Source organism: Dryobates pubescens, chromosome Z, assembly GCF_014839835.1.
Source record: "Dryobates pubescens isolate bDryPub1 chromosome Z, bDryPub1.pri, whole genome shotgun sequence".
In the NCBI taxonomy this organism is placed as follows: Eukaryota; Metazoa; Chordata; class Aves; order Piciformes; family Picidae; genus Dryobates; species Dryobates pubescens.
This window is the reverse complement of record NC_071657.1, coordinates 131960809-131983040: the sequence shown is the minus strand read 5'-3', so window position 1 is coordinate 131983040 and position 22232 is coordinate 131960809. Positions and strand designations below refer to the sequence as shown.

The window sequence follows — 22232 nt, the reverse complement described above, 5'->3', positions numbered from 1 at the left end:
ACACAGGAAGGAATGGTTTCTGGTTGGTTTTGGTTTTGTGCTTAGAAGTCTAAAAAGTCTGCTGGAAGACTATTAAAAGCTTATGCCAGTTGCAATTGATTGTAAAACTCAGACTTTGATTCTGTGTGTTCTGATAAAAAAAAATTCAACAAAGTTGTCATTTTGTGGCTTTTTAGCTCAGTCTTTGACAGCATCCAGTAAAATCCTCACAGTGCAGACTTGCATATGATGACAACTATAAAATCCATATTTTATTTCACAAAATTACTGTGATGAGTCCTTTCAGTGTCACTGCTAAACTGTTATCTGCTATCTGGGTTCTCTTAAACAAGGAATTAAGAGGGCCTCTCAATTTAGGAAAGATGTTGACTTGCTGGAACGTGTCCAGAGAAGGGCAACAAAGCTGGGGAGGGGTTTGGAACACAAGCTGTATGAAGAGAGACTGAGGGAGCTGGGGTTGCTTAGTCTGGAGACAAGGAGGCTCAGGGGAGACCTTCTTGCTCTCTACAACTACCTGAAGGGAGGTTCTAGACAGGCAGGGGCTGGTCTCTTCTCCCAGGCAAGCAGCACCAGAACAAGAGGACACAGTCTCAAACTGCACCAGGAGAGGTTTAGGCTGGAGGTTGGGAAGAAATTCTTCATAGAGAGAGTGGTTGCCCATTGGAATAGGCTGCCTGGGGAGGTGGTGGAGTCACCATCATTGGAGGTGTTTAGGAGGAGACTTGATGGGGTGCTTGTTGCCATGGTTTAGTTGATTAGGTGGTGTTGGATGATGGGTTGGACTCGATGATCTTGAAGGTCTCTTCCAACCTGGTCTTTTCTTTTTCTTTTCTTTTTCTTTTCTTTTTCTTTTCTTTTTCTTTTCTTTTTCTTTTCTTTTTCTTTTCTTTTTCTTTTCTTTTTCTTTTCTTTTTCTTTTCTTTTCTTTTCTTTTCTTTTCTATTTCTGTTTCTATTTCTTATTCTATTCTATTTCTATTCTATTCTATTTCTATTTCTATTCTATTTCTATTCTATTCTATTTCTATTTCTATTCTATTTCTATTTCTATTCTATTCTATTTCTATTTCTATTCTATTCTAAGTATTGCTGTGGTTTCAATTTCTAGTGTTTCACAAATGCAATGCCATGCCACAAAACTTGGTTTTCATCAGTGGATCCCTCTATCTGGATAGGTTCTGAGGTACAAAGGTCAAACACCATGCATCTGGTTGGGAGAACTTGAAGATCATCCAGTCCCTTGACCCAGCACTGAAGGGGCAACACTAAACCATGTCCCTAAGCACCAGGTCCGCATCCTGCTTAACCACCTTGAGGGATGGTGACTCTACCACTGCGCTGGGCAGACCATTCCAATGTTTGAGAACCCTCTCTGTGAAGAAATATTTCCTAAGACCCAGCCTGAACCTCCCCTAACCCACAGCACCAAGTACCCCGTCAAGTCTTCTCCTAAAAACCTCCAGTGATGGCGACTCCACCACCTCCCCAGGCAGCCCATTCCAATGGGCAATCACTCTTTCTGTATAGAACTTTTTTCTAACATCCAGCCTGAATCTCCCCTGGTGCAGCCTGAGACTCTGTCCTCTTGTTCTGGTACTGCTTGCCTGGGAGAAGAGACCAACATCCGTCTGTCTACAACCTCCCTTCAGGTAGTTGTAGAGAGTAATAAGGTCACCCCTGAGTCTCCTCTTCTCCAGGCTAAGCAACCCCAGCTCCCTCAGCCTCTCCTCGTAGGGCTTATGTTCCAAACCCCTCACCAACTTTGTTGCTCTTCTCTGGACTCGTTCCAGCAAGTCAACATCCTTCCTAAACTGAGGGGCCCAGAACTGGACACAGTACTCGAGGTGCGGCCTAACCAGTGCAGTGTACAGGGGCAGAATGACCTCCCTGCTCCTGCTGGCCACACTGTTCCTGATGCAGGCCAGGATGCCATTGGCCCTCTTAGCTGCCTGGGCACACTGCAGGCTCATGTTCAGTCTACCGTCCCCTGGTGCTGCTTGAAACCATTTCCTCTAGTCCTGTCACTTGACACCAAGGAGAAGAGGCTGCCCTCTCCTCACTCCAGCCCCCCTTCAGGTACTTGTAGAGAGAGATGAGGTCTCCCCTCAGCCTTCTCTTCTCCAGACTGAACACCCCCAGCTCTCTCAGCCACTCCTCATAGCCCAGGTGCTCCAGGCCCTTCTCCAGCCTCGTTGCTCTTCTCTGGACACACTCCAGCACCTCAGTGTCCTTCTTGTAGCGAGGGGCCCAGAACTGAATCAAATTAGTAAAACTCTTTCAGCCTTTTGGTTTTTTTTTAAGTGGGATCAACACCTTCCAAATGAGTGGGTGCCAGTCTGCCGTGTTTAAGTGTATTTATGAAGGGCATCCTAGAGTGCTCCTGCATAGATGTTGGAGAGCTGGAAATAGCACAGTTCATTCATGCAGAACTATGCTGAACAGGCACTCTATTCACGAGAAGTTGTTAAAAGATCTTTGTGGGGCCAAATATTGGTTTTAATGATCTGGGTTGTTTTTGTAGAATTTAGTTTTCATAAAGATTGATTTTGACATAAGTCTGTAGCAAGTTCTGTGTTGGGGTTTTTTTTGGGGTTTGTTTTTTTTTTTATGCTAAAAAAAAATAAATAACTCCTGAAAATGTTTTCCAGCCAGATTTCCATTTCAGCCCTGCTGCATGTTCTGTAGGAATTTTGCTTGATAGGATCTGAGAAGGGAAATTCCTGCACTTGTTTTTTTTTTCCTTTCCAATTGGAATCATCTAAGAAGGTACTTTAAATATTTAGGTTGATTCATTGTTGAGTAAACTATCATCACAGAGAAATATAAGCCTTGGGTTTTAACTCAGGTACATGTTAATGTTTCTTACTTGCTCTGTTCTTCCTATTCTTATTTTTCAGACTATTTCACTGAAATGGCAGGATGTCATTTTTGGTTCATGGTTGTGTACCTGGACTTTGGAGCTGAGGCAGAATAAATTTGCTTATTTTGACTTTTTAAATCCTCAGAGATTGCCTTGCCCTCCTAATGTTATGCAGGAGCAGGCCATAAATAGGGCTGTGACCCCAATCACCTGTGACTGCATATCAGAGAAGCTGATAAATCAGACTGGGATTTTGAGGACAAGTGGCATCTGTTTGGTTCCGTAGACCAAACTTATTTCAGGAAAGAAAAAATGTAAGCATTGTGTTTTCACTTACCTCTTTATTTGGAAGCTGCTGCCTAAAAATCAAGTACCTTTTGTAGTACGTTAATATGTCCAGAGAAAGGCAACAAAGCTGATGAGGGGTTTGGAGCACAAGCCCTATGAGGAGAGGCTGAGGGAGCTGGGGTTGCTTAGCCTGGAGAAGAGGAGGCTCAGGAGAGACCTTCTTGCTCTCTACAACTACCTGAAGGGAGGTTGTAGACAGGTGGGGGCTGGTCTCTTCTCCCAGGTAACCAGCACCAGAACAAGAGGACACAGTCTCAAGCTGCACCAGGAGAGGTTTAGGCTGGATGTTAGGAAAAAGTTCTTCATAGAGAGAGTCATTGCCTATTGGAATGGGCTGCCTGGGGAGGTGGTGGAGTCACCATCATTGGAGGTGTTTAGGAGGAGACTTGATAGGGTGCTTGGTTGCATGGTTTAGTTGATTAGGTGGTGTTGGATGGTAGGTTGGACGTGATGATCTCGAACGTCTCTTCCAACCTGGTTTATTCTATTCTATTCTTATTCTAAAGGTAGTTTTTTGGGTGCTGAAATAAAAGACTTGGAGAAAGAAACTTACACAAAATAACTCAATGCTTTTCTTATCCTCCCCCACAAAAAACACCCAACCAAACATAAAATTAAAGAAACCAAGCCAAACCACCCCACCATCCCCCTCAAAAAAAAGAAACAAAAGCAAACCCACAACTCTCTCCCCACCCAACCAACCAAAGCAAGCAAGCAAGCAAGCAGCCAAACCAACAACCACCAAACCCAAGAAAGCCACACACACAAACCAAAAAGGAGAGTGTTGGATAAGTTGCCTTGTGGTTCAGTGGTCTCACCTCTCTTATTATTTCCATATTTGTGTGTACATGTTCCTGGGATTTCTCTTCAATGCTTCACTGAAAATAAGGCTGCTGACTAAAAAAGTCTTCAAGTCCTTAGAGTGCAGGAGAGCTGTGGGGTTTAGGCATAGTTCTGTACAGAGTACAGAAGAGGTGCGGGTTTAGGGATAATTCTGTACAATCTCCTTAAAGTTTCTGAAAATTCTGTGTCAGAAATACATTGAAGGGGGAAAAAAAATAGTAATTTTTCAAAAACTGAATGACTGAGTTTGTTAGTGTAGTCTGCCACATACTCAAAAGAACTGGGGATTGTCAGGGGACTGATTCATGACTGATAAACTCTGTAATGGTACAGTATGTGTGTAGCTTGGAAAGACTTGGTTCAGAAGGTGGCTTATCAAGAAAAAGTGGTTTAATACCATATACTATTGATCTGGTTAAGAAACTCAACATGTCAAGGCCCAGTGCAAGGTCCTGCACCTAGGTCCAGGCAATCCCAAGCACAAATACAGGTTTGAGGAGGAGTGACTGAAGAGAAGGATTTTGGGGTGTCAGGTGATGGAAAAATTCAACATGAATGAGCAGTGTGCACTTACAGCCCAGAAGGTAACCATGTCCTGGGCTGCATCAAAAGAAGTGTGACCAGCAGGATGAGAGAGATGATTCTGCCCCTCTACTCTGCTCTCTTGAGACCCCACCTAGAGTACTGCACCTAGTTCTAGTGCTCCCAGTATAAGAGGGACAACTGGATTTGGTCCAGAGGGCCATGGAGATGGCCAGAGGGCTGGAGCACCTACCCTATGGGGACAGGCTGAAAGAGTTGGGGCTGTTCAGCCTGGAGAAAAGGCTGCAGGGAGACTTTAGAGCAGCCTTCCAGTACTTGAAGGGGACTTAAAAGAAAGCTAGGAAGGGACTTTTTACAAGGGCTTGTAGTGATAGGATCAGAGGCAATGGATTTGAAGCTTGAGGAGGGTAGATTCAGACTGGAGGTTAGGAAGAAATTCTTCAGTGAAGGTGGTGAGACACAGGAAGAGCTTGCTCAGGGAGGTTGTGACTGCCCCATCCCTGGAGGTGTTCAAGGCCAGGCTGGATAAGACCTCAAGTGACCTGGTGTAGTGGAAGGTGTCCCTGCCTGTGGCAGGGGGCTTGGAACTAGATGATCTTTAATGTCCCTTCCAACCTAACCTGTTCTATGAATCTGTGTCTACCCTGACTATTGTGCTCTCCAGCCTTAAAATTTCTATCCTGTTGCTCATGTGAGTTACTGTATGGTGAAATGGCAAAAAATATTTATGCTTTATTTTTTCAGAGGGAAGTGGGGTAGAGAAATATTGTAGTGCCATATTCTACTGCAGAACAATAAATCTAATAAAGCCTGCTGGGCCCACTTTTATCATATGAAATAGGTTTGAAAAGGGCAGCAGAGGTTCCACCTATGAGTTCTGGGCATGATTCAGAAACCAGTATCTCATCTATCTATCTGTCTGTTTATATCTATCTATCTATCTATCTATCTATCTATCTATCTATCTATCTATATCATCTATCTATCTATCTATGCAAAATGGGTAAAATAATAAATCTTGAGTTATTGCCAGGCTGTAGTTTATCACTGTAGAAAAATTTAAAGAATCAATGAAGAAAATTTTAAAGACTAAGTCTGAATGTGTATTTAAAATAATATATTACCAGGTAAACACCAAGTATCTTGGAGTCTCAGAGCAATAGAATTTTTTGTAGAATAGAACAGAATAGACCAGGTTGGAAGAGACCTTTGAGATCATGACCAACCTATCGTCCAACACCATCTAATAAACCATGGCACCAAGCACCCCATCAAATCTTCTCCTAAACACCCCCAGTGATAGTGACTCCACCATCTCCCTGGGCAGCACATTCCAATGGGCAATCACTCTCTCTATGAAGAATTTCCTCCTAACATCCAGCCTAAACCTCCCCTGGCAAAACTTGAGACTGTGTCCTCTTGTTCTGGTGCTAGCTGCCTGGGAGAAGAGACCAACCCCTACCTGTCTACAACCTCCCTTCAGGTAGTTGTAGAGAGCAAGAAGGTCTCCCCTGAGCCTCCTCTTCTCCAGGCTAAGCAACCCCAGCTCCCTCAGCCTCTCCTCACAGGGCTGTGCTCCAAACCCCTCCCGAGCTTTGTTGCCCTTCTCTGGACACATTCCAGCAAGTCAACATCTTTCCCAAACTGAGGGGCCCAGAACTGGACACAAGACTCAAGGTGTGGCCTAACCAGTGCTGAGTCCAGGGGCACAATGACTTCCCTGGTTCTTCTGGCCACATTATTCCTGATCCAGGCCAGGATGCCATTGGCCTTCTTGGCCACCTGGGCACACTGCTGGCTCATGTTGAGCCTACTATTAACCAGTACCCCCAGGTCCCTTTCTGCTTGGCTGCTCTCCAGTCACTCTGGCCCCAGCCTGTAGCACTGCATGGGGTTGCTGTTCTGTCTGGAGAAGAGAAGGCTCTGAGGTGACCTTATTGTGGCCTTCCAGTATCTGAAGGGGGCTACAAGAGGGCTGGGGAGGGACTTCTCAGGATCTCAGGTAGTGATAGGACTAGGGAAATGGAATGAAGCTGGAGGTGGGGAGATTCAGGCTGGACGTGAGGAGGAAGTTCTTCACCATGAGAGTGGTGAAGCCCTGGAATGGGTTGTCCAGGGAGGTGGTTGAAGTGCCGTCCCTGGAGGTGTTTAAGCCCAGGCTGGATGAGGCTCTGGCCAGGCTGATCTAGTGTGGGGTGTCCCTGCCCATGGCAGGGGGGATGGAACTAGATGATCCTTGTGGTCCCTTCCAACCCTGACTGATACTACTATGATATATATATATATATCTACACTATAGTGTAGATGGGAGAGAAGCTAACTGTGAGACTAGCAGAAAGCATTTTCTGGTTTAGGCATTTAAGTGGTTTTGTTTGGTTGGGTTTTTTTTGTTTTGGTTTGGGTGGGTTGTTTGTTTGTTTGTTTTTCACAGACCTGTGGTTAAGAAATTCAGGGAGTAGACACAAAGATAAGAGCTGTCCTCTGTTCTTATCTGCTCCCACCTGAGAGGAAAGCGATGGTATCATATTGTTCAATGTCAGAAAATACTAATTATTTCTCTTATTATTTCCAGAGTGTTTTGTTGTGGTTTATTTATTAACCTGTGCATGAATAATCAAACCCTGCTATACCAGGTATTTGTTATTAGGGTTTCAAATTTCACATAGTCCATCTTTTAGTGTTTATTGTGTTAGGCTCAAGCTTAAACTAAGAGGGAGTGAGATACATAGAATACATAGAATACATAGAATAAACCAGGTTGGAAGAGACCTTCAAGATCATCGCGTCCAACCCATCAACCAATCCAACTCCGCCCAAGCAACTAACCCACAGCACCAAGTACCCCGTCAAGTCTTCTCCTAAAAACCTCCAGTGATGGTGACTCCACCACCTCCCCAGGCAGCCCATTCCAATGTGCAATCACTCTTTCTGTATAGAACTTTTTTCTAACATCCAGCCTGTATCTCCCCTGGCGCAGCCTGAGACTGTGTCCTCTTGTTCTGGTACTGCTTGCCTGGGAGAAGAGACCAACATCCGTCTGTCTACAACCTCCCTTCAGGTAGTTGTAGAGAGTAATAAGGTCACCCCTGAGTCTCCTCTTCTCCAGGCTAAGCAACCCCAGCTCCCTCAGCCTCTCCTCGTAGGGCTTATGTTCCAAACCCCTCACCAACTTTGTTGCTCTTCTCTGGACTCGTTCCAGCAAGTCAACATCCTTCCTAAACTGAGGGGCCCAGAACTGGACACAGTACTCGAGGTGCGGCCTAACCAGTGCAGTGTACAGGGGCAGAATGACCTCCCTGCTCCTGCTGGCCACACTGTTCCTGATGCAGGCCAGGATGCCATTGGCCCTCTTAGCTGCCTGGGCACACTGCAGGCTCATGTTCAGTCTACCGTCGACCAGCACCCCCAGGTCCCTCTCAGCCTGACTGCTCTCCAGCCACTCTGACCCCAGCCTGTAGCTCTGCATGGGGTTGCTGTGGCCAATGTGCAGAACCCGGCACTTGGATGTGTTAAATCTCATGCCGTTGGACTCTGCCCATCTGCCCAGCCTGTCGAGGTCCCTCTGCAGAGCCTCTCTACCCTCCAGCAGATCAACTCCTGCGCCCAGCTTGGTGTCGTCAGCAAATTTACTGATGATGGACTCGATGCCCTCGTCCAGATCATCAATAAAGATGTTAAAGAGCAAGGGGCCCAGTACTGATCCCTGGGGCACACCACTGGTGACTGGCTGCCAGCTGCATGTAGGGTTATTATAATGGCACACCACTGGTGACTGGCTGCCAGATGCATGTAGGGTTATTATAATGGCCAGATTCTTCCAGCATGTGAGGACACACTTAGAAATGAGAAGGCTCACACTGTGCAGAAAGATACAGTTCAAAGACTTTATAGTTAGCTTTTGAAACATTTATGTTCTGGGTGGAAAAGATTTTTTTCAGACCATCTCAACCTTCTTTTAACAAAAATGTTTTGAACCTCTAGTTACTTAAAGTTTTCAAAGTGCTTTTTAGTCAATAAGAAAATCAATACATGCAGCACACCTCAGTGTAGTTAAGACTGTACCCAACAGTGTTTAGCATGTAACTACTACTACTGCTTCCTTCATCTGAATAACATCTTGTATCTTCAGGCACAAATAGAATGGAATGGAATGGAATAGAGTAGAATAGACCAGGTTGGAAGAGACCTTCAAGATTATGTCCAACCCATCATCCAACACCACCTAATCAACTAAACCATGCAACCAAGCACCTCATCAAGTCTCCTCCTAAACACCTCCAATGATGGTGACTCCACCTCCTCCCAGGGCAGCCCATTCCAATGGCCAATCACTCTCTCTGTCTAGAATTTCCTCCTAACATCCAGTCTGAGCCTCCCCTGGTGCAGCTTGAGACTGTGTCCTCTTGTTCTGGTGCTGGTTGCCTGGGAGAAGATACCAGCCCCTGCCTGTCTACAGCCTCTCCTCAGGTGGTTGTAGAGAGCAATAAGGTCTCCCCTGAGCCCTCTCTTCTCCAGGCTAAGCAACCCCAGTCTCTCAGTCTCTCCTCATAGGGCTTGTGCTCCAAACCCCTCACCAACTTCGTTGCTGTTCTCTGGACACATTCCAGCAACTCAACATCCTTCCTGAACTGAGGGGGCCAGAACTGAACACAGGACTCAAGGTGTGGCCTAACCAATGCTGAGTACAGGGGCAGAATGACTTCCCTACTCCTGCTGGCCATACTGTTTCTGATGCAGGCCAGGATGCCATTGGTCTTTTGGCCACCTGGGCACACTGGGCACACAAATGTAGAATGTCTAGAAGTATGCAGCTGATGGACTGCTGGACTAGAGCTTGCTGGTGGATAAAGTCATACCAAAGCTCACAGTGTCATGGAGATAAACAGGGAACAAGCTACCTTGCTTAGATGTCTGCCCCCTCTTTCTGCAAATTTATGTTGCTCATTTTCAAGGATCAATTCCTTTAAAAGGCATTGTGCAGCACAGAAAAATCTTAGCAAGCCTGTGTGTCTTCATACTGTGGTACAAGCTCATAATCTTCTCTGTGTTTGTTTTCTGGAGTGTTTTTGTTTGTTTTTGTTATTTCTCTGTGTCTTTATTTTTGTCAGTGGTTGAAATCATGTGAGCATTTTATGATTCACATACCACCTGCAATTACTGCTATAGGACACTGAAATCTAGAAAAACCATTAGGATTTGCTAGTATATTCTCCTGAGGCCTTGTACTAACTCCATATTCATGTAACAATTTCACTAGCAGTTACAAAGGAGAGGACTATTCCATTAGAAATATATATATTCAGTGTTTGAGCTCATAGTGTGATGCATTCAAGCATTTCTATGCAGTGAAAGGACCATACTATCAGTGGAAATTAACTAAGCAATAGTGTCCTAGAACTTTATTTCCCTTTTGTGATGTTAGCTTTTCCTTTAATTAACTTAAAATATGATTTGAACCTAGGTGTTTTCTTCAGTCTTTCAGGTGCAATCCTATTCTTAGAGCCTAGCCAGCAACAAAGCTGGTGAGGAGTTTGGAGCACAAGCCCTGTGTGGAGTGGTTGAGGGCTCTGGGGTTGCTTAGCCTGGAGAAGAGGAGGCTCTGGGGAGACCTTCTTGCTGTCTACAGCTACCTGAATGGAGGTTGTAGCCAGGTGGGGGTTGGTCTCTTCTCCCAGGCAGCCTGTGACAGAACAAGAGGACACAAGCTATGCCAGGGGAGGTCTCAAGCTTCGCCAGGGGAGGTTTAGGCTGGATGTTAGGAAGAAATTCTTCACAGAAAGAGAGATTGGCCATTGGAATGGGCTGCTCAGGGAGGTGGTGGACTCACCATTACTGGAGGTGTTTAAAATAAGACTTGATGAGGCACTTAGTGCCATGGTTTAGTTGATTAGATGGTGTTGGATGATAGGTTGGACTTGATAATCTCGAAGGTCTTTTCCAACCTGCTTAATTCTGTATTCTGTAAACTCATACATATATCATTTAGGTAGCTGTTTCCCATATGAAAACAGCTGAGTTATTAGCTGTTCCTTAGAGACTCACCTAGGAAAAGTTGTTCTTGAGAGAAACTTAAAGCTGCAACTTGGAACACAAAGCATACACAGCATGTGGTGTCCTGCAGTTCTCCCTAGTTGTTATATACAATATAGGGATTTTTTTTTTTGAGAAGCAGCATGGATAAAACTTTACTGCCTGTTGGATTAGTAGATAAATTGCATTTCTCACAACTGCTGAGAAGGAATGAAATTTAATACTGAATGTGTAATTAATCATATAACTGAATACAGAATACACTTACAGTGATGGTGACTCCACCACCTCCCTGGGCAGCCCATTCCAACGGCCAATCTCTCTTTCTGTGAAGAACTTCTTCCTAACATCCAGCCTAACCCTCCCCTGGCACAGCTTGAGACTGTGTCCTTTTGTTCTGTCACTGGTTGCCTGGGAGAAGAGACTGACCCCCACCTGTCCACAACCTCCTTTCAGGTAGTTGTGGACAGCAATGAGGTCTCCCCTCAGCCTCCTCTTCTCCAGGCTAAACAACCCCAGCTCCCTCAGCCGCTCCTCATATGTAAGACATAACTGTGACCAGAAATCTACCAGAATGGTGACCAATTCCTTTGAGCCTGTAATTAAACATTTAAATGAATGTGTTTTCATCTACTTATGCTTATTACTTTAAGACATCTATACATACTAGCTAGTACTTTGTGATTTTTCTTTAGCCTATTGGTACAGGCTATGTGCATATTGTAGCCTGTGGGCAGATCTGAGAATTGTCCAAAATATGACAAGCTCTATTTCTGTGCCTTCTGACCACACACCTGCCTAACAGCCTATAAAGAGCAGGTTGAAGGCTTGGCTCAGCAGCTGTACATTTTGGGATTGCAAAGCTGTTTGTGCTCCAGAATGCAGGCTCTGGCAGCGTTTTCAGCCTTGTTGTCCTTACAAGTAACATGCAATCTTGAAAACATCCTTAAGACAACTCGTTCAGCTCCACTGTAGAAATGCTCTAGGGTGCCTTCCCGTGACTCTTAATGAAAAAACAAAAGGGCAAAAGTATAATAGTTGAAAATGATCTGGAGGTAAAACAACGAAGAACCTCCAAGTAGAGACTTGCCAGTCCATTACTGCCTATCTGTTTTGTGGGAGAGAGAGGGCTGCTGGATGGCTTCCTGTGTGCACGCCTGGGAGTTCTCCTTTCCCTTTAAAATATGTTCTCTGCTTCAAATAGTGATGTTGGTTTGCAGCATATGGGGACCATTAGCAATGCTGAAGCTGGACACAAGGCTTAAGGTGTTAAATCACTTTAGAATATCACATCCCCTCCCCAACTTTTTTTTTTTGGTGTGTGTGTTGATTTTTATCCTGGTGTTAACACCTGGATCAGTTTAGCACCAGTGCAGAAGTTTAGGACATATATAATTGTTAATTTTAAAAACATATGGGGGTCTGTGTGTGTGTGCATGTATATGTGCATATATTAACTGTTGGATCTCTGGCATTTTTCTTGAGTTTGCATCTCACTGAGTTGCTCTCAAAGGGATGTAAGTAGGTAGGTAAATGAGTGGGTTTATGGCAGGAGACAGAAGTATTCAATTAGAGTTGGTTAGAAATTGCAACTTTGCTTTTACAGCTTCTGCCTTTCTTCAGACTTCCATTTCTGAAGAATTGATAGCTGGCTCTGATTCCCTTCTCCCCCCACCCCTTCTCAAACCCATCCATTTGTTGTACACTGAATAAGATATCCCACTCTCCTGGGATGTGTGAAATGGGCAGACATTAAAAATTGAAGAAAGCAAGTTCCCTGACGGAGTCTGAAGCCCTTATCTGAGGCTGCTTGAAAGTAAAAATGCCGATTGTGGCGGAGCTTTGAAAAATGACTTTCCCTGGTGACCTGCTGCCTTTTAGCAAGAGCAGAGTTTACAGCTGTGTTTGAGTGATGAGTGCACTTCGAGAGTTTCCCTTGTTATGCCCATTAGCAAGATTGGACTAATCTGCAGGATGTAACCTGAAGGTAAACTGTGAGTGAAGGAGAAGACAAGGCTAATAAGGCATTTTGTAGTTTCCTTTATCCCAGAGTCTTTCCTGGAGCCAGCAATTAATATTATTTTCTATCTGCAGTGAGCCCTGTTGGCTGCCAGAGAGGGAGGCTTTACAAAGCACATGTCAACACTACCTGCCAGGCTGTGAAGAGGGACTGCTTTCAAAATTGCTCTTGCAATTGGTGGCTAAGCATCAATGCCACAGTAGAGTTAACAGCTTGGTAATTTAGTACCTAAAGAAAAATATGACCTTGCCTATGACTGGGCCACCTCCTTGGCGTGGAGGCCCAGGGGAAGATGTGGGCCTACAGGTGGGTCTGTCTCGATGGGACGCATGTTTTGGCAGGGCAGGGCTGTGGGGAGCTGGAGACAGGCCCTGCTGCTGTGCCACTGGGGTTGGGGTGGATGTGGCGTCATGGAGGGTGACATGGGGTCCTGTGCAGTGGGCATGGTGAGAGAGCCTCGGGATGGGGGTCAGGGCTGACTGGTTATTTGTTTCCTGGGTCTTTTTTCTTGTCCAGAGGAAGGGCATGAAGATGATCAGAGGGCTGGAGCACCTCCCCTATGGGAACAGGCTGAAAGAGTTGGGACTGTTCAGCCTGGAGAGAAGGCTGCAGGGAGACCTTAAAACAGCCTTCCAGTACCTGAAGGGGCCTACGAGAAAGCCAGAAAGGGAGTTTTTACAAGGGCTTGTAGTGATAGGATGAGAGGGAATGGATTTGAAGCTTGAGGAGGATAGATTTAGACTGCAGAATAGGAATAAATTCTGTTTTACAGTGAGTGTGGTGAGGCACTGGAAGAGGTTGCTCAGGGAGGTTGTTACTGCCCCCTCCCTAGAGGTGTTCAAAGCCAGGCTGCATGAGACCTTGAGCAACCTGGTGTAGTGGAAGGTGTCCATGGCAGGGGGCTTGGAACTAGATGATCTTTAATGTCCTTTCCAACCTAAACCATTCTATGAATTTATGTACTAGCATCATTACAGAATTACTGGCTGAAATCCATACCCAAATAGAGGCTGATCAATACTGTATATTGCAGTTTTCCTATTTTTGTTGTTGTTGTTTTGTTTGTTGTTCTGGGGTTTTTTTAATTAATTCTTTTTAATATAGTTGTTATTATGTATTTATTGTGAGGATTTTTATTAATGTTTTCAATATGAAGAGGACTGAATAGGAATGATGTGGGTTGCACCAAGTGTGTTTCAAAGGCTGTAAATAAAATTTGGCTCAATTAACGCCTCACAATGTACGAGAGGCTTTTCTATGATTTGGAGAAAAGCAATTTTCTTTTGGTGGGGAATAGTCCAAGATGAGTGTGTGCTGCATGAAAATGATTGTCTTAGAGGGAGAAGGCTGGTCTCCTTTGTTAACAAGTGAGGGAGCCTAGTGTGGAGTTGTTTTATACATGGGTACTGATAGCTGCAGTTCGGTTGGGTTGTGGGTTTTTGTTTTGGGGTGTTTTGGTTTTTTTGTTGGTTGGTTGCTTTTAGTTTTTTTGTTTTGTTTTGGTTTTGTTTGTTTTGTTTGTTTTTTTGAAGTGATATAAGAAGGATCACAGAATGTTAGGGGCTAGAAGGGACCTCAAAAGATCATTGAATCCATAAGGTTGGAAGAGAGCTCAAAGATCATCAAGTCCAACCTGTCATCCAACACCTCATGACTACTAAACCATGGCACCAAGTGCCACATCCAATCCCCTCTTAAACACCTCCAGGGATGGTGACTCCACCACCTCCCTGGGCAGCCCATTCCAATGGCTAACAACTCTCTCTGTGAAGAACTTTCTTCTCACCTTGAGCCTAAATTTCCCCTGTCGCAGCTTGAGATCATGCAGTCCAATCCTGCTGCCAGAGCAGGATCACCTATACCAGACAACACTGGAATGCATCCAGGCAGGTCTTGAATATCTCCAGAGAGGGAGAGTCCACAACACCCCTAGGCAGCCTATTCCAGTGTTCTGGCACCCTCACAGGGAAAAAAATTTCCCTCCTGTTTCCATGGAACTTCCTATGCGTGAACTCCCACCCATTGCCCCTTATCCTGTCATTGGGCATCACCAAGCAGAGCCTGACTCCATCCTCTTGTCTTACAATAAAAGTTACTGTTTCCTGGGAATGACCTGTGTACCATCTAGGCTCTTCATAGCAAAATGCTCTGCCTCAGGGGAAGGTAGTTATGCTGAGAATATTACTGCCACTTCTTTTCTTAGTATTTCCCCCAAGAAAAAGCACTTCTGCAGTTCAAGGTTTCAGCTCTTAAATCCTGATATCTGATAGCTGTGCTTAGCATGCAGGGGTCTGTTAATCTAACACAGTATGTTTTTCTCAGAGAAAGTTCTTTTTTTCACCCCCCCTAGCCTAACACCTGCTTTATTCTTGCAGAATTCCTAGCTTTCTGATAGTGGTTCTGAGAGTGATACCACAAACTGAAATCACAAACAGGGGAATTAGTTTTCAGGAAAGGACTACATGGAGGGACAAGATAAATAATGTGAAAACAAAGATCTTGTTTTCTTCCAGTGTTCTTGTGAGACTGGGCTGAAATGAGAAAAATGCATGTGGGGTTGGGAAAACAAATACAAGCAACCTGATCTACTGCATAAGCAGAAGTCAAAATGAAAATGTTCAAGTATTTTAGAAAGCATCATGAGATCTTTAAAGGATTGAACCTGACCTCTCCATAACCTCCATGGGCTCAGAGACAAAAGGACGTGCCAAAAGGAATCACATCTGAAAGCATTGCAGCAGTGTGCTCTGGACAATGGAAATGCTGAGCACCATGGTATTCAGGGTATTTGCGTGGAGATTCTGTGGCACAGTGTATCAGTGTTGAGGCAGACAACATTCTTAAAACTGATACCATTTAAAAAAAGAAAATAATTATTTGGATACAGGTTCCAAGGCAGTAGAGAGTGTGAGGGGAGTCTCGCTGTATGAGTTAGAGTTGTGCATTTCAGACCTGAGTTTCACACCATTCCCTGCCCCGCCTTTCTCATCTGAACTGAGAATTGTTAATTATGGGAAGATATTTATTGGAAAGACAGGAAGAGTGAATGGGTCAAGAATTAGATATAAATAATGTCTCTTGTTTATTGTTTTTAATAGAAGATTCTTGAGCTAGCTGATTTCTTAATTACTCTGGTGAAGAAGTTGTTCTTCACAGAGAGAGTGATTGCCCATTGGAATGGGAGGTGGTGGAGTCACCATCACTGGAGGTGTTTTAGAAGAGACTGGGTGGAGTGCTTGGTGCCATGGTTTAGTTGATTAGATAGTGTTGGATGATAGGTTGGACTTGATGATCTCAAAGGTCTCTTCCAACCTGGTCTGGTCTATTCTATTCTATTCTATTCTATTCTATTCCATTCCATTCCATTCCATTCCATTCCATTCCATTCCATTCCATTCCATTCCATTCCGTGCTGTTCACATTGCAGCTGACTGTCAATAGATGTGGAAGTAATTGTCAACAAGAGACAAATGCTAAACGACTTAAGCTCAGCAGTAACACTGCATCTTTAAAGGATTGCTTAAATACAACTTTGCTTATGAAGGCAAGTAACTAAGGACATTCTGCTCATGTTTTTGCACTAAGCTGGCCTCGCGTTTTCTCCCACAGTGTAAATTTTAAATGCACATAATTGGATTTGTACAATCATCATAGGGGACAGATTTCTACATTACTGAATTAGACATGGAGATAGCTAATGGCTGGCACCAGTCCTTGCCAAGGTGGTTGGAAACATAAATGCTGAAAGCCACAGCACTGTTTTAGTTCCTTTTTTTTTTTTTTTTCCCAATCAAACTAAATTCATAAGCTAATGCAACCTAAAAATCTTGTGGTTTCCCCCCCCCCCCGAATTGTAAATGCAAGGATTGAATGCAAGGATGCTGGGATTGTTTAGCCTGGAAAAGAGGAGGCTCAGGGGTGACCTCATTGCTCTCTACAACTACCTGAAGGGTGCTTGTAGCTAGGAAGGGGTTGGTCTCTTCTCCCAGGCAACCAGCACCAGAACAAGAGGACACGGTCTCGAGCTGCACCAGGGGAAATTTAGGCTCGAGGTGAGGAAAAAGTTCTTCACTGAGAGAGTAATTCATCATTGGAATGGGCTGCCCAGGGAGGTGGTGGAGTCACCATCCCTGGAGGTGTTCAAGAGGGGATTGGACGTGGCACTTGGTGCCATGGTCTAGTCATGAGGTCTGTGGTGACAGGTTGGACTCGATGATCTTTGAGGTCTCTTCCAACCTTGGTGATACTGTGATACTGTGAAATTTAAAGAGAAGACCTGTTTTAATCTGTAAAACATTCTGCTGTCTGTCTCAACAAGGTGTTAAGCAGAAAGTGCCAGTGAAAATATGCCTGAAACAGTTGTAGAAGTGCTTCATACAGCAGTGTGTATTTGCATGCTCCTACTGACTTCTGTATTTATTGTTCCTCCATGTCAGTGAGATTCATTACATGTAAATTGAAATTTCAGTATAAAAGGCCAGTTGGGGTTTTAGTTCTGCATTACTGGAGGATTTGTTGGTTCAACAATAATGTTTGTCAATTTTTCATATTTCTTCTACATTTTAATTATAACTCATCAAATCTTAACCGATTACTCCTGGGTTAGACTCAGAAGACTGCCACTGAAGGGTGTTTTAATTTAATGGAAGCTGCATAACATCTGTTTCTAATGTTTTAAAAGCCAATTTATATGGAAATTTGCTTTAGTGGGAAGTCAATGGATATGTAGTTTTCTAACACCTCTTGTAAGAACTCAAAACTTGAATTAAAGCAGCAGCAAACCAATGCCATTCTTTTTTTTTTGGTGGTAGCAGTGTGATTGCATTTTCACAGCCTTTCATTTTTGCCCTTTTCCTTCTGCTGAAATGAAGTTTTTACTTGTTTTTTACAGTCGGGCTATCAAGACAAACCAAGACCTTCTTCCTGAGACGCCGTGGACCCACATCTTCTACAATGACTTCTGGGGGACGCTGCTAACTCACAGTGGGAGCCACAAGTCCTACAGACCTCTCTGCACGCTCTCCTTTCGCATTAACCACGCTGTTGGAGGGATGGACCCATGGGGCTACCACCTTGTAAACGTTCTGTTACATGCTGCAGTCACAGGCCTTTTCACAAACTTCTCCAGGATCCTCTTTGGGGATGGGTACTGGACCTTGATAGCAGGCCTGCTGTTTGCATCTCATCCCATCCACACAGAAGCCGTAGCGGGAATCGTGGGGAGGGCGGACATTGGAGCCTGCCTCTTCTTTCTGCTTTCCCTGATGTGTTACGTGAAGCACTGCTCTACCAGGGGTTCCTCACTGAGTACCTGGGGCTGGATCCTGGGAGCAGGGCTGTGTGCGGGGTGCAGCATGCTGTGGAAGGAGCAAGGAGTGACTGTTCTGGCCATTTCAGCAGTGTACGATATCTTTGTGTTTCATCGACTGAAAATGCCTCAGGTCATCCCTGCTTTGTACAAGGTGAGTCTTCTTTCCTTTAAGCTATTCGTAAGGTACCGATCACTGTTAAACAGGTGCTAAATGAGTTTTCAAGTACACAATAATTCTTCATAGTTTAGTCCCAGAAACAAGCACAGCTGTCTAATGCTGAAAGAACATTTAAAGCACTTTAGTATGTGGAGGTTTTTTTTGTACGTTTTGTTTAAACAATCCTTGCTATTACTTCACAACGGGGATGTTTTGTTGTTTTTTTCCCCAATTACTTTCCTTGCTTCCAGCAGCTCCCTCCTCATTCTGTTTACCATTGAGCACTGGATATCTGTCTGTCTTTTGTAAAGAATTCATTCATGCTCTCAGCCACCTGTGTCTTGCAAACTCAGCTTAGTTTGATGTGCAAATGCTGATATCATCTATAGGCTCCCTGAGGCGAAGGTAGTGCTCTTACTCTTTTGGTATAACAGAGGTGCACAGAACCTGACTGCCTGCCTGTGGCATGTACTTTTTTCTCTCCCTAGTAGGAGCTATAACTCGTATGTATTATTTAGCCTTAGCAAAAGAAATACTTCTCCTTTTAAAAACTTATTTCCTAAGGAAAAAAAAAAAAAGGCAAGAAAAAGAAAGAAACAAGTCCACCAAAACCCCCTAACTTCTCTGCCTCAAACCCACATATATTTTACTGGTACCCAGAAACCCCAGCTGAAAACAAGTCTCATTTGCATTGGTTGCTGTATGAACGAGTAAGCTACATATATGTAATTAAATTTTCAGTGAAATGGCTTTCTTTCAAAAAATACTGACTTGACAGTAGGAAAACGTTTCATAGGGATGTGTGTTGTAACATTTGTCAGTGAGACATAACTTAGAGAAAGCTGTAAAACAAAACATGGCTTTCAATCTAACTCGAAATGGTTTATGGCCGAGAAGGCCAATGGGATCCTGGGGTGCATTAAGAAGAATGTGTCCAGCAGATTGAGGGAGGTTCTTCTCTCCCTCTGCCCTGGTGAGGCCACACCTTGAATATTGTGTCCAGTTCTGGGTGCCCCAGTTCAAGAGGAACGGGGATCTACTGGAGAGAGTCCAACAGAAGCCTACAAGGATGATGAAGGGACTGGAGCACTGCCTTATGAGGAAAGGCTGAGAGACTTGGTGCTGTTTAGTTTGGCGAGGAGATGACTGAGAGGGGATCTAATAAATGTCTATAAATATCTGAGGGCTGAGTGTCAGGAAGGAAGGGACAGACTCTGCTCTCTTATAGCCTGTGATAGGACAAGGGGCACTGGATGTAAACTACAGCACAGGAGGTTCCACCTCAACATGAGGGAAAACTTCTTTACTGTAAGAGTGAGAGAGCACTGGAACAGGCTCCCTAGAGAGGCTGTTGAGACTCCTTCTCTGGCAACTTTTCAGACTTATCTGGATGTGTTCCTGTGTGACCTGCACTAGATTCTATGGTCCTGCTCTGGCAGGATCACAAAATTAGTGAGGTTGGAATAGACATCTGAAATCATCAAGTCCAGCCTATGATCTAACACCACCACATCAGCTAAACCATGCCACCAAGTGCCACATCCAATCTTTTCTTAAAGGCCTCCAGTGATGGCAACTCCAGCACCTCCCTGGGCAGTCCATTCCAGTGCCTAATCAGCCTTTCTGTGAGGAAGTGCTTCCTAATATCTAACCTAAACCTCCCCATGTGCAGCTTCAGGCCATGTTCTCCTGTCTTGTCACAAGTTGCCTGGCAGAAGAGCCTGACCCCCACCTGACTACAACCTCCTTTTAGGCAGTTGTAGAGAGTGATAAGGTCTTCTCTAAGTCTCCTCTACTCCAGGCTGAACAACCCCAGCTCCCTTTAACCTCTCCTCATCAGAGTTTCCCTCCAGCGCCCTTACTAGTCTGGTCACTCTCCTCTGGACCTGCTCCAGCACCTCAAGGTCCTTTCTGAAATGAGTGGCCCAGAACTGCACACAGTACTCGAGGTGAGGCCTCACCAGTGTAGAGTACAGGGGCAGAATTACTCAAAGAACTCCAGAGGTCACTTCCAACCCCTAACATCCTGTGCTTCTGTGATTTAGAAATGCTGATTTTTCCACTCAAATTTATGAGAAATTGTAGATTTTGATAAAGAAGCAATTTCTGCTTGTAAAATGTGTATCTGTAGTCCACAAGGAAACCAGTAAAAAATCCTGGTAATTTCTGGTAATTCCTGCTTAAACAGCTGTGGTATGACTTTAAGGTTCAACAAGACCAAGTGCAGGGTCCTGCATCTTGGTCGAGGCAATCCCAGGCACAAATACGGGCTGGGCAGGGACTGGCTGGAAAGCAGCCCTGAGGAGAGAGACTTGGGGGTGCTGGTGGACGAGAAGCTCAACAGGAGCTCTCAGTGTACACTTGCAGCCTGGAAAGCCAATCAGATCCTGGGCTGCATCAAGAGAAGTGTGGCCAGCAGGTCAAGAAAGGTGATTCTCCCCATCTACTCAGCTCTGGTGAGATCCCACCTGGAGTACTGCGTCCAGTTCTGGAGCCCTTATTACAAGAGGGATCTGGACATGCTGGAACGTGTCCAGAGAAGGGCCAGGAGGATGATCAGAGGGCTGGAGCACCTCTCCTATGAGGACAGACTGAAGGAGTTGGGGCTGTTCAGTCTGGAGAAGAGAAGGCTCCAAGGTGACCTAATTGTGGCTTTCCAGTATCTGAAGGGGGCTACAAGAAGGCTGGGGAGGGACTTCTTAGGATCTCAGGTAGTGAGAGGACTAGGGGGAATGGAATGAAGCTGGAAGTGGGGAGATTCAGACTGGGCGTGAGGAAGAAGGTCTTCACTGTGCGAGTGATGAAGCCTGGAATGGGTTGTCCAGGGAGGTGGTTGAGGCCCCATCCCTGGAGGTATTTAAGACCAGGCTGGATGAGGCTCTGACCAGCCTGATCTAGTGTGGGGTGTCCCTGCCCATGGCAGTGGGGTTGGGACTAGATGATCCTTGTGGTCCCTTACAATCCTGACTGATTCTATGATTCTATGATCATGGTCTTTTCTGAGAAAACTGAAAAAGAAGGAATGAGTTTTATTTTGTTTTTAACTCCCAGATATTGGAGCATTTAAGCTGCCTGTTGAGTGTCAGTAGCCAAGTACTGTATGTTACGTGCTACACTTAGCCCTGAGTGGAAGCAAACAGTGCACTAATCCAGTTTGTGGGTTGTTTTTTTTAAGTGCATCTGTAAAAGCAAGCTTTAGTCTGAAAATGATGGGATGAGATTTTGTAAAGTGCTTCAGGGAGTTTGGTTCATAACTCTGTAGCCTACGCTCTAGAATTAAGCAGTAATAGAAACATTCTTATGGCACGCAGAGAATTCTGAACATCTTTTGCATGACCAAATCTAAATCAGTGTTCCTCACAGCCTCTTCTCATTGCAGCCTGCAATAATTAAGATAGTCAGGAAGTTTTTTTATTGCAGAACGCTTATGGTTCAAAATCAAAACCTTTGTAGATGTATCTGATGAACTTTTCATGGGGAAAAGCTTTTTCTTTTTTCCCCTTTTACACTTCAGGGCCATGGTCCAGAAGAGATCTAAGTAACATAGGTGAAATGCAAGCTTCCACATACTAACTCTCTGAAAACAAAGCCTTTCCTGCTGGTTGGGGAGCTCTACATCTTGGACACCTAGCTTGTGCAGCTGTTTCTATCCAGCATCAGACTTGTTTTGGACAGCAAACTAGTGTCAGTGACTTTCTTTTTCCCCCAGCTGTAACAATGGAAATAATAATTCTTTGCTTTGTGGACAAACCTTTATGGAGGTTGGATTTTAGCTGGAGAGAATTTTATAGGAAAAGACTATGGTGAACAAAATCAGGAATATTTTAGCTTAATCTGCCAGAAGTGCATTTCATCACTCACTAAATTACCAGGCTGCCTTTTCTTGTGTATCTGTTTAGGTTGAGTGCTGTTGACCAGGTTTTACTAGAAGACTGAGCAAGTCTTTGTTCATTTATTTACAGCGATGAGGAGCTCAGTTAGCAGCTTCAGTTATCAAATATCTTCAGTAAGGCTCTTTTTTGGCTAATATTCCACAAACAGCACTCACAAATTACATACATTTTCATAAGAACTTACATCTTGCAGGGCTTGGGATGCCAAGGATGTCTTCATCGACCTAG

General features: G+C 44.5%; 1 protein-coding gene across 2 annotated transcripts in view; it reads left to right on the top strand.

Annotated features, from left to right (window-relative positions):
• Positions 1–22232, top strand: part of TMTC2 (transmembrane O-mannosyltransferase targeting cadherins 2) — a 304368-nt gene that overhangs the window by 110802 nt on the left and 171334 nt on the right. The window contains exon 2 of one of the 2 annotated variants that reach the window (XM_054178580.1): positions 17535–18105. The exons of the other annotated variant lie outside the window; for it this stretch is intronic. Coding sequence (XP_054034555.1) covers positions 17535–18105 — 571 coding nt within the window. The remainder of the gene's footprint in view (positions 1–17534; positions 18106–22232) is intronic. 2 annotated transcript variants of the gene reach the window in all.